The 25,928-nt window shown below is 42.0% G+C and overlaps 1 protein-coding gene and 1 long non-coding RNA gene across 8 annotated transcripts in view; one reads left to right on the top strand and one right to left on the bottom strand.

Moving 5' to 3' along the window:
• LOC129132260 (uncharacterized) overlaps nucleotides 1-25,928 on the top strand; it is a 43,896-nt gene that overhangs the window by 8,225 nt on the left and 9,743 nt on the right. For 2 of the 6 annotated variants that reach the window (XR_013180997.1, XR_013180994.1), the window contains exons 3-4: nucleotides 10,130-10,967; nucleotides 23,354-23,422. The exons of 2 other annotated variants lie outside the window; for them this stretch is intronic. This is a non-coding gene — a long non-coding RNA (uncharacterized LOC129132260). Of the gene's footprint in view, nucleotides 1-991; nucleotides 2,404-10,129; nucleotides 10,968-23,353; nucleotides 23,423-25,928 lie in introns of those variants that run through there. 2 more of the 6 variants (XR_013181001.1, XR_013181002.1) reach the window with 2 other exon arrangements.
• On the bottom strand, nucleotides 236-25,594 carry LOC129134716 (ovostatin-like). Of its 2 annotated transcripts, XM_077174126.1 has the most exons (36): nucleotides 25,336-25,594; nucleotides 24,652-24,835; nucleotides 24,163-24,319; nucleotides 22,952-23,004; nucleotides 22,056-22,076; nucleotides 20,833-21,001; nucleotides 20,195-20,279; nucleotides 19,280-19,391; nucleotides 18,808-18,922; nucleotides 18,495-18,604; nucleotides 17,189-17,347; nucleotides 16,592-16,819; nucleotides 16,212-16,269; nucleotides 15,592-15,737; nucleotides 14,370-14,519; nucleotides 13,635-13,805; nucleotides 13,173-13,305; nucleotides 12,453-12,549; nucleotides 11,719-11,947; nucleotides 11,028-11,151; nucleotides 10,576-10,694; nucleotides 10,079-10,130; nucleotides 9,227-9,310; nucleotides 8,183-8,359; nucleotides 7,583-7,664; nucleotides 6,969-7,125; nucleotides 6,480-6,554; nucleotides 5,326-5,491; nucleotides 4,843-5,063; nucleotides 4,059-4,274; nucleotides 3,527-3,651; nucleotides 3,261-3,351; nucleotides 2,659-2,727; nucleotides 1,623-1,728; nucleotides 1,204-1,277; nucleotides 236-480 (listed from the first exon to the last, which is right to left on the bottom strand). In XM_077174126.1, the coding sequence occupies exons 1-36, from the start codon at nucleotides 25,443-25,445 to the stop codon at nucleotides 463-465; spliced, it is 4,443 nt and encodes a 1,480-aa protein (XP_077030241.1). In that variant the 5' UTR covers nucleotides 25,446-25,594; the 3' UTR covers nucleotides 236-462. The 2 variants fall into 2 exon arrangements, with proteins under 2 accessions (XP_077030241.1, XP_054510357.2); XM_054654382.2 differs by lacking the exon at nucleotides 236-480 and having other exon boundaries at nucleotides 1,132-1,277; nucleotides 25,336-25,426.

Genomic DNA, 25,928 nt, shown 5'->3' with positions numbered 1-25,928 from the left:
AGACAGTGCTGTCACAGGCGTGGGGAAAGGTGAGGGGCTGTCCAGCAGCTATGAGCAGTGGGTGCCATCTCTGGATGTGGGGGGACTGAACACCATGCGTGTTGCAGGAGTGGCCAGGGGTTATCAGCTGTAGCTGAGGGATGAGGCAAAGTGCTGCAGGCAGGACAGGTGTGTTCCTCTCCTCATCCTCCCCCAGCCTGCAGTCATGTGCACTATCATCAAAATGCCTGTTCTGTGACACTGAAAAAAAGCCAATGCCCAATGTAAAAGGGAGGTTTATTGGTGGAAAGGTATACATGATTATGCTACGGAGCTGGAGACCTGTGCTGTGAAAGGAAACAGCGTCAGACACTAGCTCAATCAACGTCACGGAGTCCCACTGTGATTCCTAAGTCCCACTGTGATGCAATGGCTTTTTCCAGGACTTCATTACAGAAGAAAATAGGGTTCTTGACCACTTGTTCAACATTTATGATGCTCCTGCAGGTGAAAATCCGAAAGAAAATAACCTCAGTGAGAACCAAGAGTTGCAGGTTACAAAACACAGGCATTTTTTTCAAGATACAGGGTAGTCAGTTCTTACTGTGTGAAACAGACAAAAGCTGGACCAAGGTCTTGCAGCAAGCTGTGCCTGGACTCCTGAGAAGCTGTTCATGAGACAGCAGTCAGCAGAACTGCTGTGCTGAGCAGGATGCAGACCTGACCTCCTCTACAGCCCAGCAGCATCATACCTCTGACTAGTTAATACACTGCCTCCATGATTTGTGTCACCTCGTGTTCTCCTCAGATAATGTATTTACTGTCCCAGAAAAAGTTTCTGTTAGTCCATGTGGAAAACCTTGCTTGGGTCTGGGAAGCATAGGCTCCAGAGGGAAGACTTTTGAGGATGGCCATAGGTAAATGGTTCTTCCGTACGTATCTGTGCTTTTGAGGAAGCTTTGAAGGTATTTCCCAGTCTTTACATTATTCTGTACTTTGGCTTTCATTCTAGATGCTAAGCTCTTCCCATGAACAGCAGCGTGGTGCCCACTTGGATTCCACTGGTGTCATGGGACAGGACCTGGCCACTGTCTCTGCTCTCTGAGAAGCCTTAAGGAGACTTTATTTATTTGAGAATGGTTCCTGTTCTACTCATTCTGCTTTTGCTGCTTTATAGTTCACTTTCTTATCTGCCTGTTTGGTTATTTTCTGGCTTTCACTTACCTTTTTGAATCCACAGTCCTTTCCTGCAACAACCTTGTTGCAAGGTGATGAGTATTGAGCAACAGCATACTCTTCTGGAGAAGAAGAATAGAAACATTCTTGTTACCCTGGGGAACTCTTCTTGTGCCTTTCCCTGGAGGTGGACATAACCTATGCATGCTTAAACTGGAGATCCTTGAAATATCCTTTATTCTGGTGCAAGTATTTTCATAACTTTCTAGTCATGCCTATTGATCACCTTGGGCATGAGACCAAGGTGAATAAAGTGAAATGAGTCTCTCCCCTGGCCCTAGATTCAGGTGCTGATGGAGTCCAGAGGAGTGCTGTTTGCAGCAGGGCTGGTTCTGGGTGTCCCTTAGGGCACATGTTTCTGCTGTCCCTGTCCCCACACTGCACACTGGTTAAAATCAAAGCCATACCTGTTTCATAGTAGTCATAGATCTGCACAGGTGCTGGCTTGGGGTGGGTCACTACAAAGTCCTGCTCAACCGAGAAAGTGATTTCTTTCCTTTTCTTCTGTGAGAGCTGGGATGGAAGGTCAGAGATCACATCAGTCTTTTTATTTGTACAGTACCATCCAGAGCAGACAAGGAGGGTAACTGACAGGCTGCATATTCCAAATCCCACTGATGGCACACCCACAGATATGGGACAGCCATTATCAAAACATGTTTGGACAGTCCAACGTGAAACTGAACTGAAAAGTTAGTAGATTTTCTGTCCTGCTTGTATCACCTGATTCTGTAATTATTGCATATCCTATTGCTAGAGGTGGGAAAATTGCCCAAAGGGACTGAGTTTAATTTTCCAGGATCTCCAACGATCAAGATGATAAAATCTGGTATTCCAATCCCTCCCATTTCAGACATGGACATCATGTGCCACCAAGAAACTGGGAATCAATTTACAGAGTCCATCACTGGGGTATTGGCTTTTGTTATTTCTACAGTGCCCTGAGCAAATTATTTACTAAGTAAATTCTGATTCAGGGATTAGATTACAAGTAAAATTTTGCAATGATCTAGTGTAAGAGAAGCAAAGAAAATCTTTCCAGAGGAGAATGAAAGCAGTGTTTCCTGTGCTGTTGGAAAGACTGATGTTTATTAGAAGCCTACCAAAGAGGCATAAACACAAGGGAACCACTTTTCTGGTGTTTATCTGCTTTTTACTGAAATAAGAAAGAATTTTGTTTAATTTCAATGTGCTTGTTTTTTTTTTTTTATGAACATTTTTGATTTTTTTAGTTGCTGGCAGGACAGTTGTCAGTTTGAAGCTGTTTTGAAGGTTGGAAAGTTACATGCAGTTTAGGAAGTAAGCAGCTTAGTGATAACAGTAGAAAACTGTTGAGGAAGAGAACATGATAAATGCACCATATAGGGTATATCCATATTGTGGTTATACCTATTACATGCTGTTTCCATCATTTGTGAAAATCAAATAGTCACCAGAACTTACATTTTGCAGATAAAGGAGGACGTGATTTTTCTTGTTTTCTACTTGCATCACTGTTTGACTGTCAATGAGCTTTGAAACAAGAAAATGGAGATAAATATATTTGTAAAACATTGCAAAACAAGTGCTGCCTCAGACCCTACTGCTGCATGTCTGTGGTATTCATTCTTCTCCTAGTCAAGTTTCAAGGGCTGGTAGTTGACTTTTAGAGTCCAAATATTGCTGAATAGATTGAAAGGATGGACAAAAACCTACCATTTGACTTAGCTGGGGGTACGAGCTCTTTCCGAATGCACAAGGCACTGCAATTCACTTGGGGAATTCTGCCTGACTCTGGTGTGATCTGCATTTCAGAGCTAGTCTGAGAGGTTTCCCACCCTTTCCCTACCTGGTCAGTGCCCAGTTGTAGCTTCCAGCTGCTCAGGCTTGAGCTGAAACCCTTCCTAGTTTTAAACATAGGAGTGTCAGTGTGTTCAAAGCTCCCTGGAGGGCATTCCCTCCACGCAGGAATGAACAGTGCAGCCATGCAAACACCTCACAGGGTCTGTGGCTGAATGGTTCTTAACCATGCCTCTGGTAATTTAGCCTTGCTCCTCTACATTTACCTTATCCAGGGATGACTTCACAGGAACAAAGCCAGAGAGCATCTTCACATCAATGATGAGCATGTTGGAGCTGCTGCGTTTCCCCGTGTAACTGAAAGAACACAGGGCCCTGTCAGGGTCTTTGGGGACACTGTGTCTAACAGGCTGATACCATCAGCATATTGATCAGCCTGTGGTTCTTGACTTCATAAGCTGCAGTGAAAACACACAGCAATGTTCTCTGTGTGCCTTGTCATCTGTGCAGCTGGTTTGCTGGTGGCACATACCTGCTTACAAGGACAATATCAAATTTTGCTGGTCTGTCCTGTGGGCAGGAAGCATTTGATGTCTGTACTGAAAGCAGAAATCCAGAGGACCCCTCTGGAAGGTGAATGTTGTATCTCAGTGCTGTCTGGAAGAGGAAAAAACCCTTTTGTTCAAGAATGCCAAAGATTTTCTTTGCATTCCAAACAAAAAGACTTAGTGAACTTTTCTGGCAATGTTACACTTGGTTTTACGTGGAAGATGCTTGCTTATATCAATGATGAACACATAAGACTTCTGCTCTTTAACAATGGAGGTGCTTGTACCCAGAATCACCTCCCAGAAAGAAACCAGATATTGATCAGAAAGGAAGGTTTTTCCATGCCAGAACTCCCCAGGACTCAGAGATGTGGGATGGGAAAAAGAGTGTTTAAATGATTTAGGGAAATCAAGCAATTAGGAAAAATAAAGAAGAGTCAGCTAGAAAATCATCCAAACAATGACTATCTTGTATGCAAAATGTGAGACACAATGAAGAAGAAAGCAGACATTTACTTGCATAAATACACATCCACTGCCATTCATTGTCAGGCTGTATTTCCCAGGGACCTCTGGAAGGGGAGTCTGTTGCACCAGGAGCCTGTTGTCATTGTTGACAAAAAATACCTTCTCAAAAGGCTTTTTGGAAGTGATCTTGACTCTGTTTTGTGAAGCAGAGCTGTAGGTGGCCTCACCATAAGCAGCGAGTGCTTGAAGGGCAATGACTGTGTCCTGAAGAAAAAGAAATAATAAAAGACAATTGGCTACACAGCATGACCAGTGCAGAGGAGATCAAAGTCACTGTTGCAATACCCATCACAGTTGCTTCTTCCTGAATTTGTGTATAATTCCAGGGTTCCTGTACAAAAGGAGCCATTTCATTCTCTCGTGTATGCTTTAGGGTAGGAGAATCTCTCTCCTGACACAAGGGTCTCAGAACATAAAATCTGAGAAGCAGAGTGCACTTCTAGAGTTTTTCATAGTGGTGAAGCCTGTGTTTTCTGGGGGAGCTACACAGAACTGATAGGTCATCTGACAGATGGGACTTGGTGTTTTCTAGGCTCATCCCCTACACAAATATCTATTTATTGCTAGTCAAATTACTCTTGTAGGGTTTTAACCTTTCTAGAGTTAAGAAGAGGAGGGAAAAGTATTTTGGTCTCCTAATATAAAAGTTTGTTTTCTCTCAGATAGCAATTAGAAAAGAGAAACAGGACTAGGTAGTCAGAGCCCTGCTGGAACCCTAAAACAGTGCCCTAGTTCCTAGGATTAGCTGTGGAGTGGAAGGTAGTTTTGGCACCTGGGTAGAAGAGAAACCTCCATAGGGATTCTGCTGCCTGATGATCCACTGCACAATCCCTGAGGCCTTGGTGAGATCCTCTTTATTCCGGTTGGGTTTGTAGAGCAATGCCAACAAGACATAACTGGTGATCTCAACATCAGCTGAAGGGGCATGGTCAAGGAAGGAGGGAGATTTGTCTGATGGAGACCTCTCCTCCCGCTCCCAGTGCTGTGAGCCATCTGAATAAACAAAGAGAGGAACCAGAACTGATTACAAGTGTCACTGCTCTGTGCTCTGTACTGCCTTGGAGTCTCACTGTATCTGGGCCTCCTCCTCAGAAGGACTCCCTGCACATCAATGAAAGCACTGCAGATTAACTCCACAGATCATTCATGTGGTTTGGCTCACGTGCCCACTCTCTCAATATTGTCAAGGTTAGACCATCAGTAAGATCTGTTCCATCTTCACATTTCCCAAATTCCCCAAGTGACTGAAACTCACCAACTTCCTTTGCTGATTTCTGTAACTCTTCAAGGAATGATTCACATTTTTCTGCCTTGCCAGCTAAGCAGAAAGCATAGGCCATGAGTGCCTGGGTATAAACTTCACTGATATTCTTCTCAGATGCAGTTTCCAGACAAAAAAAGGCATTTCGGATTACAGGGTACTTAAAAACAAAAAAGCATATGGGTTTAATTCAGGACAGTAGTCTTCAGCTGCTCAAAAATTTATTTTCTTTAAACTTGTTCCTCATCCTATCACTATCACAGCAATAAGAGTGGGACTTGAACTTGTAGAATGACTTCAGGAGAGAGAATACAGAATTATTCAAGGAGGGATTTCTCAGGAAACATCAAACAAATCAAGTAGCTTTTAATGGTGTTCCTGACAAGGTTGGTCTGTAGATTTCACAGATAATTCCTTCTGCTTACCTCCATGATAATTATTTGCTCTGAAATTCTATAGTCAAGAGTTTCTTGTCTTGAACAAATCTAACTTAGTGGTTTCCATCCTCACTGACTTTGGTGTAACTTTAATTCTGAAATGTTGTACTAGGTTTACACCCACAAAAAAAATTACAGTTTGACTCCATGTGTCCAGAAAGGCTATGAAAAAGTGGAGGCTAACTCATGTATTGAAGTCTAACATCTCCTCTCTAGTCGCCTTTGTACTGCCAAATTTTGAAAAGGACAGATCAGCTTTTGCTCTGATGGACATTTGTTTTTCCAACACACCTATTAGTTCCATTTGTAGATTTTATAGATTTACCTGCAACAACTTACTTTCTTGGCTGGGCTGTCTTTGAGGCTAAGCCAAGGTGTGTGGGTTACTACCTGTCATGTGTAGGTTTCTACCTGTCAAGTCTTTTTATTGGAAACAAAAGGGTGTCACTAAAAGTTTTGTGTCTTGCAAATAGAAGATGTAATCCCATGGAGGTTTGTACAGCTTCTGCTCAAAGACTGGTGGTTTAAGACATGTAGAGATAGGGATTTTCTCTATCACAGCAACCAGTGCAGATACAGAGCATGGTCACCTACTCTGGGCGCTCTCTCCCTCTCTTTCTCTCTCTTGCTACCTAGACAATTTAGCAGATGCTGGACCCAAGGCAACAGCTGGGGACCAGTTCCATCTGAGTATCAGGTGAGTCTCCTTACCGAACTGGAGTGCCCAGCTTCCAGCATGGCAATGGTGGTGTAGGCAGAAAGCGACAGCTCGTCATCTACTCCTCCCTGGAAACAACATGGAGAGAGGAATAATCTGTAAATGCCACAGATGAGAACCTTTGAATATCAATTGCCATGTCCCAGCTGAGAGAGTATGGACAGTTCTGGAGGCAGCCTGAAGGGAAAGAGATCAGTCACATAGCTCTTGAATAGCTCACAAATCCAGAGAAGCTCTTTGCTATTAAATCCCAAAACATCACTCCTTCAAGATTACACTCCTGTAATCTCGTCTCAGGTGCACATAACATGTAAAGCACATGTACAAAAGCTGACTGAGCTGAAAATACTCATTATAAGATGTGGAGAATTACCCCTTGGAAGAAGACAGGCATTTGGAGTGAAATATAGTTTTTGGCAGTTATAGGAGAACATATTCTTAATGAAAAATATAAATTTGACCAAGAAGTAATTCTCTGCAACCTTCAAGGCATTGTTGAAGAGTGTGCCAACACTCCGGAAACATCCATCTAGCTTCTGTTTGCTGGACAGCCACAGCAGGGTTTGAGACTGGACACGGTCATCAATGTAGATGAAGCGACCAGCTTGTGCAAATGATCTGTACACAAAGGCAGTGAGCCTGCAAGGGAAGGATGAAGCTGTGAGATGAGCACTGGAAGAACAGCCCTCTCGTTCATACTGCTGAAGAGCATGAAGAGTTACAGCCAGCTTGCTGGTGCCTTCCTTTCTCCTTGTTCTCCTCAGAGAGAGAATAGTTAAAGGAATGGTAGCTAGATGGGACATGGGGAGGATGTCCAGCACACTCTGTAGCTGGTCCTGTCTACAGAGCACCACAGTGCAATGGCTTTCATTGGAGACAGCAGGAGTGCGAATCAGAAAGTCAGCTGGGTCTTTAGGGATCAACTACTTTTCATGCACCTGGCCTGGCAGAGGATGGAGAGACATTTCCTTCTGTACTTCCCAACGCCTAGTCCTAGACAGAAGAGTTGCCTCTTACCTGCACCATAATCTAATGTCAATTCATAATAATTGAATGTAAATTCATCTCTGAGCCAATTCTGCTCCCAGTCACTCACCAGGTGTTCCCTTCCCTATCTCTGGTGCCAAAGATGCTGTAGGACCCATCAGGACGTTTGTATGAGAGCTGCTTCTGGTAGCCTGCAAGAACATGGAAAAGGAAGTGCTCTTGGATGTAAAAGCAAAACCCTATTTTGTTTGCTGACATGTTTGTCTGGGAAAGAATGGAAAGGCAATGTATATCTAACAAGCAGGAGGGGAGCTCTGAGGGATCCTATGAATTGGAAGTAAGGAACATCTTGTCTGGCAGAAACACTGAGAGAATAGGCAGGGCTCTATCAGCTCAATGCTCCAACTAAGCACACAGGATCAGGATACATGCTGTGCCTGAGTGGGAAAAGAGAAGGGGATTAGAAGACAAAACCTCAAAGGAAAAACATGGCAGTTGAATGTCAGCAAAAAGGCATAAGATAAGAAGATAAAGGAAAGTAAAAAATGTCTTGTTCAGGGCAAATCCTTGGGTCTCCAGGCTGTGCTACAACTGTGATGCCACCTGCACAGGTAGACATGCTGCTGCTGCTGCTGCTGCTGCTGCTTCTGCTCACTGGCCCTCAACAGGAATTTCAGCACACGTTGTAAGGGAACCACGAAGCTCTCACCGCTCACTAAGTATCCAGTGGCCTTGGACCTGACCTCCCTGCTCAGCTGCCCTGTCTTGTTCAGATAGTCCAGGACGTAGATGTTGGGTGCAAAGAGGGCCATGTTCTGCTCCCCACAGCCAAAGGGCATCTGGAGGAGCTGCTGCAGGTTCTGCATGGCAGTGCCCATGATGTCACCTGGAGAAGAGGAGATGAGAGAGAGGGATCAGCACAACTCGTGGTCGCTCAAATTACCAGTAATTTCCATTCCACAGGCAGAGTCATAAAAGCCTAGCAGGGGTTGGGAGCTTCCAAACAGAACTTTGTTCTGCTTTGCAGCCAACAAAGAATCTTTTCCCTGCTTCTCCTTGCACAAGTCTAAATTGCCCTTACCAGAAGCACTCCTTGTTTTGGTGCCACTTTAAGCAGATACATCTTGCTGGAAATGAAGGGAACTTACAGGAAACTTCTGTTTCCAGAGGATGGAAGGGAATAGCCAGAGCTATTTATTGCAAGCATTTATTGCAAAATTAACAGCTAATACTGCAAAGGGACGTTGATAACGCAGATGTATCACAGACCACCTCTTAGTTGTTATTTCTAGGAAAGGTAGCACAGACCCAGCAAGGGATCTCTGGAAAGAGCTTCTAAAAGTCACCAACATTACCAAGCAAGGATTTTATGGCTAGTGAGTCATGTAACCAAATCCATGTCCTGAAAAGACTGAATAGATTCTACTGGCATCTCTGATTTGTTGGTGTGTGTGTAGAACAATGCCATACTGGTATGAAACTGGCTGAGCTCATAAGTCAGAACTGTGCTGCTGCTTCAGAGAAAGACTTTCAAATGCACTAAATTTAAACAGAATAGTGAAGAGTGATGCAACCGGTATTTAAACTTCATCTTGCTTATGCAGAACATTGCTGGACAAGATGAGAATCAGTCTTTTCTCAAAAGTTTCCCACACTAGGAGTGGAAGCTCACATTTTGAATCCTGAAAGAGCTTTTATGTTGCATTTTCTATATGTTCTTTTTTTTTAAATGTTTTATTAATGATATATTTACCAACAACAGAAAAGGAGGCTCTGGCTGATCCTTCCAAAACATTTGTAGGTAGTTCTAGAGATATATCTTGAATAACTACATCATCTGTGGAGAAAAATATTTGTCATTTGTAGAGGAATACTAATTGTAACAGTGAAATGTTCCTGTTATTACAAATTGCACAGTACAAAATTGCACACAAATGACAGCAATAAAATGAAACTCACAGCATTCACCAAGAACACGAAGAGAGAAGGGGACACAGCAAAATCAAAATTGTGAAAAAAAGATCAACTGGCATGGCCACTGTTATTGCTCAATAGAAACCATTGAAACAGGGTAAGGCTGGTGCTCACAGGTTGTATTATCTGTGACCCTTGGGAATTCATTCAGTGACACTATTGGTAGAGCAGATTTTTTACCTCTTTTAGGCCAGCCAGGAAACCTTAGGAGCTGTTTGCCATCAGCACTGAGATGGTGTGGAAAGGAACATTACATTCCCTCTCCCATTCCCACCAGAGGTGGAAAGCTGTAAGATACATGTATCCATGGAATAGAGGACAGCACTCAACATGAGTGAATGAAACAGAGGACACAATTTGCACAGAAAGGTCATCTCCTTCTGAGAGCTTCATAGCAGCCTTTCTGCAGCATCTGAGCACATCTGGGCAAGACACAGTGATATGCACCAGACCACACAAGAATTTGGTAGCAGGGATCATGTTTTTCACTCATATTACACTCATACTAGCTGTCATAGGGACAACTCCTGGAAAAAGGAAAGGGAAAGCATCAACAAACACTGCAGGAAAGAGTGCAGACTCCAAAGTTCCTTTCAGTTCTTCTCACAACAGTGGTATATAAGACCCTTACCTTCTGTACAAATTAAGGAGTTTTGAGTCTTTTCCCTTCTGATTCCTTCAGGCTGTGAGGAGATGGAAAGAAAAGGCACTTGCAGTGGATGAGACAAAAGCATGCAGAAGAAATTCAGTGTCAACATGCCACCCCCTTCCCCAACCTCCTACGTCACAAAACAAGTGGATTGAAGCAACAGTTTACAAGTTCATGTATGATGTAGCTGCTCCTAAAAGGGAGATCACATCAGATGGAGTTCCTCATTTCCAGTTTCTCCTCTGCACGAGGGAGACATGTCAACACCCACTGATCCTTGTGGAAGCGGACATCAGATGGGAGTGGACTTGGTCTTAGATTCAACAGCCCGACCCTGTCCCAGACAAATGAAGGTGGAGCAATACCAGGAGTTCTTTAGAGAACCTGAAAAACTTTTCCTTGCTTTTGGTACTTCCAGTGTGTTTTAGTTTCCTCGGGAAAAGGAATGCAGGACAAACAGTAAGAGCTGCCAGCAGTACCTCAACCAGCAGTGTTCTGATTTGGGTATCCCTGTAGGCAACACTGATGTTCCTGGGAGCTTTGTCTCCACAAGCTTCATCATCCTTGGTCTCTGCAGTAATGCTAAACACCACATTACCTTAAATAGCAGCAAAAAAAAAAGGAAAGAAATGGACCTCTGCCATGCAGGACGATGGAAAAAGTAAGACATTTCACCTGATTAATAAGATGAAGTAGTTCAACATAATGCATGGTCAGTCACTCTAGGTGAGACATATGGGAAGAGAACTGATCTCTAAAAATGGCAATGATAAAGACACTGAAGCTGTGGAGAAACTTTTTAAACCAGAGAACTGGGAAGAACAGTGGTAGGCCAAGCGCTCTGGGTTGGAAAAAGATTAAGTTTTTTCAGGTAAGATATAAATTAGTATCAATCTTGGAACATGAAACCAAGTAGATTCAAACCACTTACCAATTTTTTGGGGGAAAATATTCCAGACATAGGTCTTTCTTTGCTTGGCACATACACATCCATCATCCTCTGGGGAGATGAGTTTGGCTTGATAATCAAGGGAATCTGACAGTGAGACATTAATCTGCGAACAGAAAGAGTAGTGTAATGGGATGAAGGTTTTGTACCATATTGCAAATGGTGCTTTATTGTTAGAGGGGGTGAGACACTCTCTGCTTACATCTGGAGTTAAGTGTAGGGCAGATTAAGGCCTTGGATGATGATGATGTTTGATTAATCATCCATCAGATGTAACCTGAACAGTTTTCCCTCTTGCTTCTCTCAAGAGTCTCACTGTTAACACAGGATGTTAAGCATCCTATGCACACCTGATTCTCAAGGAGAAGGCCCCAGTGAAACCATTGATGCTTGCATATCTGTGGATGGTGAATGATACTCTGCAAAGCACTTGCTTCCTTTCTCTATCGATCTTGATACAGTTGCTTTACAGATCTGGCCTAGTACAGCTCACAAGATCTCCCTTTGCTCTGTAGCGCTTGTTCTGAGAGGACAAATCCAGTCAGGATATTTGTGGTCAGCTAGAATGAGCAGTACGTCAGTCAAGAGCAGATCCAGCCACCTGCACCAATCATTTTGCTGCAGCTTCTTTGGAGATGGGATAAGGTCTAGGAATGTGGGCAGAAGTACACACCTTAATGCACTGGTCAAGGTAGTTGAAGACAGTGGCTCTAAGCAGGAAATCCTCTCCTCGTATGATGGAGTATGGCAAGGTCAAGTCAACAAAGAAAGGCTGCAAGGCTGTCAGGGTGGCAGGTACAGACATGCCAAATCCAGCCAACCCTTCCACACAGAAAGCACTGGCTTTCCATTTGGTGATGGTGTCAGGGATGGTGTATGAGATGCTGGCTTTTCCAGTAGAGCTGGTGGGAATGGAGAGAAAGGATGAAAGCTTTAGAAAGGTTAACTTTCAGATAACTTGCTTCTCAGTATATGCAACAAGTTTTGAGAACCAGAACTTCCCCTCTTCTGTCTGCAGAAATCCCACATACAATCCCTGGAATTTATCACTAAAATTTGAGAAAATTTTAACCATTTAAATGTTCCTCTGCCCATCATATCCTTGAGTTTGGAAAGACAACTCAGAGTTCTTGTTCTGCAAATCTGTATTTTAAATAGACGTGTCCTTCTGAGGACGGGAATATGACTCATGGTACACACATTGTGGCAACAGGTGTCTTTAGGGACATCTTTGGAATTAGATCATGGAAAAGAGAAGAGCAGATGGGCAGCTGATGACTGAAAAAATAGGTCTTCTGGGCCAAAAAGGAAGAAGAGTTGGCAAGGGATTGCCACCTTGCAGGACATCAGAGAACATATTTAGTAACTCCTAAAGCAAGGCAAAGGTATGAAAGAAGCAGTACTCACTTAATTGGAACTATATCCCAAATCCAAGCTTCAGGAAAGAATTCCCGAATAGTCTCAAGGATGAGTGTCCTCTCTTGTTCCTCCCTTGCAGCTTCAGCTGGTAAGAGATAATGAGAATTTATCAAAGTCTGGTTCATATAATGGAGCTGCCCAGAAAGGACAGGTTTGAATGTGCATGGGCCAGTATGAAGGACAATAAGTGTGTTACCATTACCTTCTGACTGAGAATATATAATATTCATAGATACACATATGCCACACCAATATTATTAAATGTTGCTAATATATCCCTCAGTTAGGTATAACCTGGTGTCAAAGGAAAAAGAAAACATTGCTTGAAGTGTTTTGGTCTCTCATGAGCCTGAGACCTAGGGCTAGAAGTCAGAACACTTGACTCTCAGCTCTGATTACTGTTCAGATTTTCTCACAGTCTTTTCCAGCTAGTTCTGGTCAGAAGGGAATCAATGTCAACAGTGTTAGTTTTGCATGACACTGCCAATTGCCAACAATTCCCAGCATAAAACTGGAGATGAATCAGGAGTATAGACCTGAAAGACTCTTCTGGGCATTGGCCATTATCTTTAGCTATCTCATTCAATGCCAGGCCAATATTTAATATCAAAACCAAAGTGGTTAATGAGTACTGTCCATGTGTGTATAACAAGAATACCTCGTCCTTCAAGGAGAAAGGTAAAATCTCTTTCCTGTCCTCTGTGTTACCTGATGATTTGACATGGTGTGCAGAAGCCACATGCCCTGCATTCACTACGTATGGTTGACGTCTTACAGTCTCACCAGTGCACACAACTGGCTGTCGAACCTTTGAGTTGGTAAAAAATTTAATTCCCATATCCTGTAAAAAACACATTTTAGTGTTAGCCGTAACCACATTGTAGCTGAGATTTCTTCCATTCTTCTCTCTTTCCCATTGCTGTGTTTCCAGCACAGAGGTGCCCAGAGACATGTATGCAGAGACTGTTGGGAGTTTTGTGTGCACTGGAAAATCACAGCAGGCACCAGAATCAATTGAGAATAGAGGTCTAAGAGGAGAGTTTGTCATGTATGAGTTTTACTAATATAAAGATATATTTTACTAATATAAAAATATTCTGTTTGCAGAATCTAACACTACATAAGCAGAAACTCACTAAAGCATATTTAAGTAATGTACAGGACATTTACCCTGAGGAATTGATACACATCTGGGCCTAATCCAGACATTACAGGTGTGTAATACAAGCCTTTGTGAAAGATGTGGTCAGATGAGACACAGGGCTCTTTGGAGTCTTCTTCTAGATTGAACCCATGGAAGACGTAGCCTTGAAAATCCTGTAGGGGATGCAGGTTGTATACCTGTGAGGGGTAAGGAAACAGGAACTGTGAGTATGTAAACATCAACCTTACCTGCACCATCAAATACTGCAAATTGCCAAAACTGAGATGACAGCCTGTTTGAAACCATGCTCTGTTTCCTGGACTGAGAAATGGCTGAATGGCTGGGATTAGAGGGCGCTGATAGTGGCACAAAGTCTAGCTGGAGGCCAGCCACCAGTGATGTACCACGGGGTACTCCAGTACTGGGTCTAATCTTGCTCAACATCTTCCTTGATGATCTGGATGTTGCAGCAAGGGTCTACCCTCAGCAAGTTTGCTGATGGCACAAAACTGGGAGTAGTGGCAGATATGCTGGAGGGTTGTGCTGCCAGAGACCAGTCACAGGTTAAACTAAATCCCAGATGAAGGAGGACTTACAGTCCACAGGAAACAAAATCTGTTTATTGCCTACTAAAGATGGCTTATGACCAGGACATGCCAGAAGCTGTAAAACTCTAACTTAGTCTAATGATGTCAAGTGGAGGGACACTGTAATGGAGGAGGAAGAAGCAATGTGAAGAGACAAGGCATTTGGCAGCTCACCATTTCCATGGACAGCTCTGTCTCTGGCTTCAGGAGCAGCACACTCTGATCCACTGCCCTCACAGCACAGAAGGAGTTGGCAGCAGCTTCAATGACCAAACTGACATTGGAAGCTGGGTGCAGCTGCTTTTCAGAGAATTCCAAGTGGACCTGAAATTCATCAAACAGATGTTGGCATAGCTGACCCATGCTGCTGGGGCTGCTCTGACTGTGTGTGTCAGTGGAGGGCAAGAAGAACAGTGGAAGGCTTTTCTGTTAAAGCACAGAAGATCTTCCTAGAGGAGAATGCCTGGTCTCCACTGTAGCTGTTGGCCAGGCGTCTGTTTTAACAGGGACTTAAGCAATAAGCATATTTAGATTCTTGTGGTAGTTTAAATAAAGCCTACCTCAAGTGATTGAAAACAAAGTGTGATTCTTTTGCTGTCATTATCAAATCAAATGGAACCTTATTATGACTTGACTACATACACTAATTCCTACAGTGAGCAAATCATATTTTTCCTAGGTCAATGGCCCCTGTTAGCAAATGTATAAAACAGATTTTGAATCTATTTGGAACAAAATCTGTTTCACATTTGTTTTAGATAAGAGGAAAAAAATAGCAGGGGCAACTAGAAATATTTTGTTTCATTTCACTTGGTTTGTCCTGTTCTACAGTTTCATGCATTTTAGCTTTTAGGAGCTAAAGATTAGAAAAATATTACTGGTGAAATCTGAGTTTATAATGATGAATGAAAATGTACCATAAAAAAAAGAGGAAGAAATACTTAAACGCCAGATTACTATTTTGGCTTTCTTTTCTGTGTGTATTTAGTTCTGCTACACCTAAATTGTATTTTTCAACAAAAAAGAGTAAAAAATTAGATTGATGATGAAGCGGGATAAATCTAAAGTGTGTTCACTATGTTGAAGAATAGAAAGTCTAAAAATGGAATCAAAAACTAGTAGAGTTTAGGTGAGGCAAGAATAATTTGGCATTTATGTGGGTCTCCTGAAAAGTTTTTAATGTTAAAGGAAGATATGTCTTCTGACAATAAGGCCAGGAGGTAGTGGTAGAGGAAAGATATAAGGCCAAAGAGAAAAGAGGGAAATAAAGTGTGTAATGTAGAGAGAAGGGGAAGGAAACAAGAAACAAAACTGGAAATCTCTTGTGAATGTATACACAAAGAATTTGTATTTATCTGACAGCAGGTAAGGCTTGCTATATCTTAGTGGCTCTCACCTTGTGTTTGAAACACTTCTCAACTGGCAATTGGACACTGTCTGCCACCAGCTCCTTGTCAGGGTGTAAGGTGTACACCAGCAACCGAAGGGCTGGAGCCATTTTCTCACTGACCACAAGGGGAATGGTGAATGTGCCATTCTGGCCTGTCGGAAGAAATAAAGGCATCAATAAGGAAGGAATATCAAAGATTTACTCTAATAGTAGCCAAACTCAACAGGTCTGTAACTTTACCAGTCAGTGGAGCAATCTGAATATGATAAACTGAACAATTTTCCAGGAGGTGAGGGGCCTGGATTCATTCCAGGTGGTCTCAGATTTATTGCAGATTTGAACATGTGGCCATATTCCGATAGGACCCTAAAGAAGACACTCTACATTCCTTATGTCACCCTTTGGGAAGATCTTTAGAGAACACTATTTGACTAATATAAAATTCAGTAATTGCTGGACTAAACCTGACTTTATAGCGATCTTAGTGGCAGTGCTACTGTCATGCACACAAGCATGGGTGGAGAGAGATACAGCCCTTCCTGTTGCTGCTATATTCAACCATCTAGGTGTTTGGTTGTTTCTTTGTTTGTTTTAATGCAAAAACATGGATTGGCAACTTAACTTACCAGCTTGGATATTAACTTTAATTTCCCCTGTAAGGACAATCTTGCCTTTTGCCATGCCCTGTGCAGAGAATATCAAGACATGTATGGGTTGGCAGAAGTTGGAGGGAGAAAGCAGCAATCAGGTTCATTATGCATGGACAGGACAATCTACAATGAGATGATGTCAAATGCTTAAACATAAGCCTTAGGGCATACTGAATATTCCCACTGCTGCTGCTGGGGACCTTGTTGCTGGTCACAAAGCAGAAGAAAAAGGAAGGGAAAAGGGGGACAGAGAATACCATGAAGATGACTCACTGCTGTAATTTCCTGTGGATGGATTGCCAGAGAGCTGCCCAGTAATGCCCTTTCAGCAAACCAACCCACAACCTCATACTCACCACATAGTAGAAGTTCATGGTGTTGATTCTCTTGTATCCTTCTGTGTTTAAGACATAGTGCACAGTGATCATCCTCTTCTGCCCACATTTCAGATCTTTCCACACGGGCTCAATCCTCACAAAACTGCCAGTCCAAGAGTAGAAGCGCTGGACGGAGAGAGACGCTTCTGGGTAGTAAGGCTCTATCCAGCCTTCATAGTGGCAGTGGTCGCTGGTTTTATAAACTGCCTGAACAGGAGAGGGAGTGGGGAAGAAAAGGAAAACAGACACATATCACTGGGGAAGCCGTCATCACATTCTGACATCACAATTATTAGTTCATGTAATGTGTACAGATAAGAACTGCATGTAAATCAAAACTGGTAAGGAAAGAGCAGCCTTGCAGCAAGACATTGCATTCAAGCCATTGCATTGCAACAACTCAAATGTTTTCCTCACTCCTCTTATAGTAGTTTTTGAGAGCTCTACACAATGAAGAAAGATGAAGAAAGCATATTTTTATTACCAGAATTAAAACCTAATTCCATCTTTTTTTGGGTTCAGTTTGAGAGCAGCCATCTCTCTCTTTGTCTCTATTCAGCCTTGTTTTGTACTCACTTTCAGACTGATCTCGGGATCGATCATTTCGGATGTGTCAATGCTAAACTCAGCAACACCATTATGATCCGTGGTGAAGTTGTCTGTATTCCTGTTATTGACAAATAGCTGAATGACCTCATTGGAAATTGGAGAGTTGTCTTTGTCAACCAGCTTGATCTGTAAAAGGGAATGTGAAACATGTTGAATGTTTTTCTGTGTGTAGATACTGATATTTTGCACTCCTTTGCTCTCCAAACAGCAGAATTACTTTTTCATCCTCCTTCAAAGCAATACTTGATGACTGAAATTTCTGTCTTTGCTTTCTGGCAACTATCTGAGCTACCTCATGAGGTTTGGAGCAGGAGCTTCCTCAGCATGTGCCACACCATTGATAATGTTCTCTTCTGGAGCAAGAACTTTAATGAATCATCTCTTTCCTGATCAGTCCCTTCTGACTATACATTTCCAGTTTAAAAATATATTTTCATTTCTCCCTTCCTTTTTTCCTTCCTTAGTCTTGAGAGTCTGCTGCTGCTATTTGCAGTGGCTGAAAACCTTTTCTTCACATCTTTACTTTAAACATTTTTCTGATTCTCTCCACACTGTCTCTGCTGTTTATGTGTTAAACAAATAACAGATCACATTAAGTAAATTCTATGTTGCTAGAAATGAGCATTCATTTTGATTTTTTTAAAGAAAATGAATAGATTGGGAATGAGAATCAAATAAGAAAGTTATACAGACTTTACAGAGGGGAAAAAACCCCACCCTTGAAAGATAATCTCGTCTCCTTTCAGTGTTGCTGGTCCCCCTTATTTTTTCCTCATTAGCAAAAAATGAACCGAAGGAGAGAGATTTATCCCTACCCTTTAAACAACTGACAGAGTTATGTGGGTATTGTCATGAAACAAAATAATGAAAAACCTTTCTGAGACAGAATGTCTTGTTATTTCCTTGATTTTTTGTGTGCTCTAAATTCCTTTCCCTCTTTATTCCCTCATCCACCAGTGTTTCTATTCACGTCTGGCTGACATGTGATGGTCAGTTCTGAAGGGAGAGGCAGTGATTTATAGCAAGCTTAAAATGCAAGTTAGAGAAATGCTAGCTAATGAATTGTTCTGATTTCAAGTGTTTCTGGCAGAATCAAACTCAGAATAAACTAATAGTCTTCAGCATTCAGAATTATCAGTAGGGCATTGTATGTAAGGAAAAGGACTGGGGAGAACATCCCCACCCCAAACAGTCCCCTAGATGTTGCCATCATTGCTATTATGTGATTGCCTGTCAATCATCTTCAACACAAGCCCTCCAAGCTCTTGCTTACCTGTCCAAAGTAAGGAATTCCTCTTCTGAAGTGGCGATCCATGTTCTCAAACTGTATGGTGCTCATCACCCGAGTTATGGAAATAACCTGAGCAGCTGTAAATTGCAGGCCTGGAAGACGTGCCCAGAGTCAGGAGAAGATACACTTTGTCCTGCACAGAGCATCAGCAGAGTTTGCCTGCAGATGGTCACTGTGCTTGTAAAAACGATCTTCCTCAGGGAGACATTCTTGTACTCAGCAAGCAGAGGCTATCTCCTACTCTCCTTCTTGACCACACCACTTTTGCTGTTTCTGCCTGCCTGGAAGGGATTACCTGTTCCTTTCTCTGTCACAGTGGCTTTCACGTCAAGGTTCCTCATGTAACCAGTGCGATGTAACTCAAAGATGTTGGAGCTGAAGACGTGGGAGAGGCAACCATCTGTCTCCAGCTGGACAGGGAAGAAAACAAATCCTGTTGTCAAGGATCATAGCTTGCAAAGGGTGTTGACAATATACAGGATCCTTCTTTAGTGAGTGAAGCCTTTTCCCAGTACATGTAACATGATTTATACATGTTTATGGGAAACTGAGTCATGAAGAAGAAGCATGTCAATCCTTCAGGCCTGCAGGAGGCCAAGAAGAGAAATGAGGTGCCCTGAGCTCCTAGCTAGTCATACAAGCAAAGAGATGAGCAGGGTGAAGAGAAACATCAAAGAGAGAAAGCCAAGTGTGATGAGCAAAGGGAGAGAAACAAGAACACAGAAGAGAGGACAAGCATGAAGAGGAATAATAATTATGTATCATACATTTTTGGTAAATGATTGACAAACTGGGCTTTTCTTGCACCTCCCGTATGAATCAAAATCCCTGCACACACTGAGCTTGACTTTCCCTTCAATAGGCTGGCCATAGGTGTACCTAGGGGAAGAGGAAATATGATCTGATGAGGTCTATGAGCTAATGCTTGAAAAACAATCTTAAGATAATGTGTGCAGGAATGGATTCAGGACAGCAGTGAGCTGGGAAGCCAGAGCATGGAATAGTTTCACAGGTTTATCCTAACTGTCCTGCTTTAAAAAAATAGAAAATACAACTCAGAAATCAAAATTAGTTCTTTTTCACACCTAAACCTATGAAACAAAGCTACACTTTGAATGCAAAAACAAATACCTTTATAAACATAATGAACAGATGTGGCTACTGACAAAATTAAGACTGTTGTCTCCAATCTGGAGTTCCAGGCTCACTGAAATCAAAGCAAAACTCCTCATATCTGCTAGAGGAATTGGGATTTCAACTCTGGATTCCAAATTACAAGATCTTGGTGTTGGTGGAAGCAAGGTCCTTCTGAAGAACCAAGCTTGGAGGGGGAGTTAGACAGCTGGAACCATAACATCCCTGCTAGAATTTAATGCTGCTCTGCTTTATGAAGGTGTCCCTCTGAAGTGGGTTGTTAGGAGTGGACACATCCTGCTTTACCAGGGAGCCTCTCAAAAGATTTACCTACCTTGTACAACACCATGTGGAACCAAATACTTATACAATAAAATGACATGAGCACACAAATAAATGAAAGCTCCAAAGACTAAGTCAATCCTCACCAACCTCTTCTGGGACCCTACATATTTTGGCTTCTTCTCTAAGCCCTGGCTTGTTACCCAGTCTTTGGGAATTTCTTCCACTTCAGCATATTTCCTAACAACTCTGCACTTGGTACTTACAACCCACAGACTTTCACTGTGAACTCTGAATCCAGGACTGTGAGGCTTTCTGGTGCCGTGACTGTGACATCAAACTTTGGCAACACTAGGACAGAGAGCAAAAATAAAAAACCCAACACTGGCATATTGTAAATTTGCAGACCCTCATAAGATGAAAGCAAAAAGGATATATCTTATTGTTAGTAATAGAAGGAATGGGATCTCAGAACCCAGATGGCAAAATGATTAAGAACTGGCCTGATCTGCAAAGGCTTACTGATCATTTCTGCAACAATTTGAAGAGAAGACAGGACTTCTGAAATGAATCCTGTGATGTCTAGATGCCTTGCAGGGTTTTGGCAAAGATAGTTCATGGATGTAACTGGAAAAAATTTAGTTTGTCTCACTGAAATTTGCAATCAATGTGCTGATTTCTTGTGCAGATTATTTTGCTGGCTGTGTGTGAAAAATTGTAAATTTTTCTTGGGGTTTTTTACTGTTCTCTTTCTTTTTTAATCTCCCCAGTTCTTAATGACAATTAATTGAAGCTGCATTTGCCAGGAAGCTGTTTGATGTTTTTGCAGGCAAGAAGGTTGCTTGATATGGGCTCATCTCTGATAATGTTTCCTACTGAATAAAAAAAAAAGGATGGCATTTACCATATTCCTCCACATGGAATGAGTGATTTGTTCTATCTCCTGACTTCTTTGCTACAATAATTTTGTAGTTCCCCAGGATAGGCTCTTCAGTGAGTGGGAATTCTAGCTGAATAATGTTCATCTCCGACTTCACATTTTGCCACTGCAAGATCCTGTTGCCCCTTGGATCCTGAAGAAAAAAAGAATACAGACTCAGAGGTTTTTTGCCTTGGAAATCTTTTGCTACTAACACACAAAACCAGCAACAAAGAAGAAAACAGAGCAGGTTGCTTTAATGCACTGGAGAAGCTGCTTAATGCACATACATCAAGTTAAATTGCACCTTTGTACTCTGATTATTCATGTTATTATTAATGTTGTTAGATTCTCATCTATTGCTCCCAATTTAGGCATTCTCTGCCAGCCTACTTATTAGTCTCAATCATCAGGGAAAGTTGCACAATACTGCTCTTTCCTGCTCTTTAGTATACGTTGCTCTAGATTTGTGTCAAGAGGGGAGAGAAAGAAAATCTTCTTTGTGCTTTCCCTTCAGCCAAGTTTATCCCACACAAATCTTGGCCTTTAGCAACCCCAGCTTTTTTTTTCAGCTGCCAGAAGAAGGAAGGAAACCTTTCTTCTGCATTCACTGGGGTGGCATTTTCCTCTCAGTATATGTTATGCTAGCTAGATTAAAGAAAACTCATTCACACCATTTCCTTGGCTCTTTACGGCCATGGCTGGAAAAAAAACATGTGGAGAGCTCAAAAGATATATGTTCTCACTGCAAAGAAAATAAAGTCCCCTGACTTCACAGTGTAACATGAAAACTTGTAAGTATGCTGTCTAGACATGAACTGCAATTCTTTTAAAAATCTACAGAAAATGCCCTGAAAGTACTGACATAGTTAGTAGTTGTATTCACAACCTATATTTGTTCATAGTTTTTAGCAGCACTAGAGTTTCAAAAATATATACCCCAAAATAAGTTGAGCAAACTGGGGGAAGGGGAGAAGAATCAAAGGCAGACATAAGAACACTACAGATTTTGACTGCTGTAATGATTATAGGTGTGCTTTCCATGTCAAGCTCACAGAGCATCCTTGTTTTGTGTTAAGGAGTTTCTGTTAATTTCTGCTGTTGTACTGAGCAGTGAGATTTGTCTGTGTATGGACACATTCAATATAGGACATTCATATAAGGACATGTGCCTGGAGTAATGAAGTACAAAGGCAAAAATTTCTTACCTGAATTGCAATCAAGGGGTACTGAAAGAGGAAAAAACAGAATGGAAGAAGATATTAGGTGGCTGATCAAACATGAATTGTTTTTCCTCAGGATTGAGAGAAGTATATAACCAATATTCAGTATCATACCATTCATCAGAGGTCCTTGTGTCTTATTTTAATCAGTTTAACAGCAATTTTACTTCAATAAGAAGCTTGCATAAAGGAGAGAGATGAAATGAGAATGGTAGGACAGTTTGTGATCACACTGGTTTTAGTGCAATCTCAGAGTGTATGAGTGAGCAGAGTTACAGAGGTGCACACAAACCATGATTTGGGCTTCTTATTAGCACCAGCTCTTTTGCTACACTGTGCTGTCTCCTGCATTACAAGTGCAGGAAAGGAGGCCAGTGAAGACCCTTCCATTAATTTCCTTATATCTATGAGCATGAAGAGGGACTGCTGGCAGTGGAAATAATACCTCTGAGGAGATAAATAATTGTGGCAGCAATTTCTCTTTCATTTCCCCCATTTCTAAAATAGGCAAAGTGCCAGGTGGATGATTTACTGATGCCTGCAAGCAACATTTGCTGAACTGTAAGAGCAGGAGATTGAACCATGGCCTTTCTGGTCAGAGCTAAGATAATGTCTGTGGTAACGAAGTGGAGGGGGGTTTGACCTCTTTCCCTGCGATAACAGAAGGTGTTGTGTCAGGAATTCAAACTGCTGCACACTTGCCTTCTTCCCTGCGACTCTAATGAAAGTCTGGATTACAGCATGTGCTTAGGAAATCAGGTTAATTCTTTGGCATTTAGTCTCTGCAACATCCCATTTTATCCACAGCAATCCTCTATCTAAAATTTGAGAAGTAGTCTCCCAGCAATTTTAAATACAGGGGAGTATTACTGGTCACTCACCTTCTCCTGAACAGGTTTAAAATTTAAATCCAGGGCAACAACACGAAATCTCACTGGAAAAGCAAGAAAAGCAAGGGTGTTAGCATTGACCACAGTTTGTTTGGCTGAGCATGATGTTTTGCTTTCATTAGTACTCCGAGTTTCACAGATCTTCCAACAGTCCTGCCTGCACAGGATGCACATAATAAAATGCATCTGAAGGTAGAAGAGCCCTACACAGACATTGATTAAAGGTGTTTTCCCTAGCATCAAGTTCTTGTACTCTTTCATAAAAGTTTCCTTTAATGTTAGTTAATGAAAAGTTTACGTTCATGAAAGTTTAACCTCACAGAAAGGAATGACAGAACAAATAAGAACTGTATTACCTTTTCATAATTTGTTTTTGTCTGCTGCTTGCTCCAGCTCAAAACCAAGCCATTTGACCAATAAACAACCCATATTGCTCACCTTTGTGGCATGAAATTCCAACTGGTAAGCTTTTCTTCATTCTGTGTATCTATGTAGATAGCACTGATCTGAATTAAACCAAAACTAATCTACTCTAATGGCTGCATTATGTGACTAATCTCTGGGAAGAAACCTTCTTTGCTGGTTTCTTATCATGTGTGCTAGAAACCTTAAAGCCTAGAAATTAATTGAGGAATGGATCTAGAAAAATGCAGCTCTGCTTAATGGCCATGTTTGAAGCATGGATAGGGGGACAGGATAAGTGCAGTAATGCAACTCTGCAAGAAAATAAAGCTCTAAGGAAAATCTAGAGTCCAAACACATCAGAGGCCAGAAGGTAAATAGCATGATTTTGTTTTCAACAACTTATAGTTAATTTTAAAGTAACAGATTTCACTCTTGTTGTTTAGGCTATTTTGATGCTGACCAGCACCACAGAGGGAAGCATTGTTTTATGCCAGGTATTGATCTAATCACCTCTACCCGCTATGCTGGCCTGTCATCAGTAATGAAAGAGCAGCAGTGATAGCTTCTGTCACAGGGGAGGAAGGGACAAATGAAATAGTAGAGATGATGGGATGACAGTCTCCTGACATCCTGAAGATGACTCCCTAAGCTCCACAGCAAATAACTGTAATAGTTTTAACAGGAACTCTGAAGAAACTGCCTAGAATGTTGCTCAGCCTGGAAAACACCAGACAGAGAAATTCTGTCTGAAGAAATTGCCTCCTAAGGCCCATGTTATATACAGAGTGGACATTCACCAGTCTGTCCTGGTTTGTAGATGGGTTTGTCTGTCTGCACGAAGACGATGCTGTCCGTGTTCCAGATCATCACTGACCGCCTCTCCTCTAGGCTGACGGTGCTGCCCCTGGCAGAGAGGGAAATGAAAGCCAGGGGTGCAGAGTGGGCAGGAGGAATCTGTGAAGAAAGAAGAAACATGGGGAGGTTGTTAGTCTTGAAGTAATTTGCTCCAGAACCTGTTGAACAGCAATATCTGTGGCCTGGGCTCCTACCATGAGACACAACCTCACTTCAACAAACTTCATCACCTTTCTTGAGCTTTTTCCTCTTACTTATGTCTACAAAAAATGCTTCCTTTTCTGTCACTATGTTACTCTCCTATGCTTCCTTTTTCCTTTAACAAGTCTTATTTCTTTCCCTCTTTGTTCCTTTCTGTGCTCTCTGCTTGAATTTTCTTGTTCTGGTTTACATTTTTTTTCCCATGGGGACATAAATTAAAATTAACTTACCTTGAACTTGAAGCATTGTAGACCACTGCTTGCTGTCATGGTTTTCTTAAAAATAGTGGTATTAACAGAGCTGTATTCTAGGATTACTCTGACGGATACTGTCTCGTTGAGGTTATGGAACTGCAGGCAACCCTGACCTGGAGAGTCATTTTGGAGGACAGCAGGCACCATCAGGACATACTGCCTGTGAAATTCCAACATCAAAGTGATCACAATTCATATGTAAAGGAGAAACAGCCTCAACAGGATAAAGCAAACACATAACACTGTTTTATTAAGTACCCACCAATTACTTTAGATTAAATAGGACGCACTGCCAGTGCTCCTCACTCTGTCCTGCAGCTCTGAACCAGCCCAGTCCTGCTATTGCCCCCAGCTCTTGCCCTTTTGCTCTTTACCTGAGCCCTGGGCCCACCTGGTTTTAGCAAAGCACCCTGCTGTCACTACTGCTATTGCCTTTTCTGGGCACACATCAACTCCCATGGAAGTTCTGCAATTGGTGGAAGGTCTGATCATATTAAATGAGAACGATTCACTTGCCATCCCCATTCTGCTTTAGCTCTCCAGATATAAAAGATGAGCCCTGGCAGTATTTAAGTTTCAGAGAAAAATCACTAACACTGACTAGCACTGTCTTTAAAGCCTTTTCACAAACACTAATAGTAGTAAGAGGGTAGTTCTTACGGCTCAGGTTCCTTTGCAGCTGCTACATGCCAGTGAAGAACAGCCAAAAGAAACTTCAGCCACATTTTTCTCACTGGGAGACAGAAGAAAGAGATAAGTTGTCTTCCCATGAAACAAAACCTTGCCTACTAGTTTAACAGCTCTGCAGCCTTCCTCACCCAGTGCTCCAGAGGAAAGGAGTTTGCTGTTCAGCTCCTCCCTGGCTCCTTCCTTTGATGTTAGTGCCTTTATAACTGCAGCAAGGGGTGGAGATCCCAGTCTATCCTACTCCTTGCAAGAACCTCCCCTAACTCTACTGCAACCAAAATCAACCCACCATCTCCAGACTGCAACATTTCACTGCACTTCTCTGAATGTCTGCACAAAATACCTCCAGTGGTCTTGTTTTCAAGGAAAGGGGCTTTGGGTTTTACACTGAGACTTGTCACAGTACTGAAAAGCAGAAAGTGACCTAAACCCAAGTCTGTCATACCAGATTAACATTTGAGGGTTTTCCCCATTGTTCTTGGAATTTACCGACTGGATTTACAATCTGGGTGAAGTAGACCAATTTTCTGTATATTTGTCACCAGATTCTGACTAAAATAATACAT

This window comes from Agelaius phoeniceus, chromosome 2, assembly GCF_051311805.1.
Source record: "Agelaius phoeniceus isolate bAgePho1 chromosome 2, bAgePho1.hap1, whole genome shotgun sequence".
NCBI lineage: Eukaryota > Metazoa > Chordata > Aves > Passeriformes > Icteridae > Agelaius > Agelaius phoeniceus.
The sequence above is the reverse complement of the archived record's forward strand: the minus strand, read 5'-3'. Positions and strand labels throughout refer to the sequence as shown.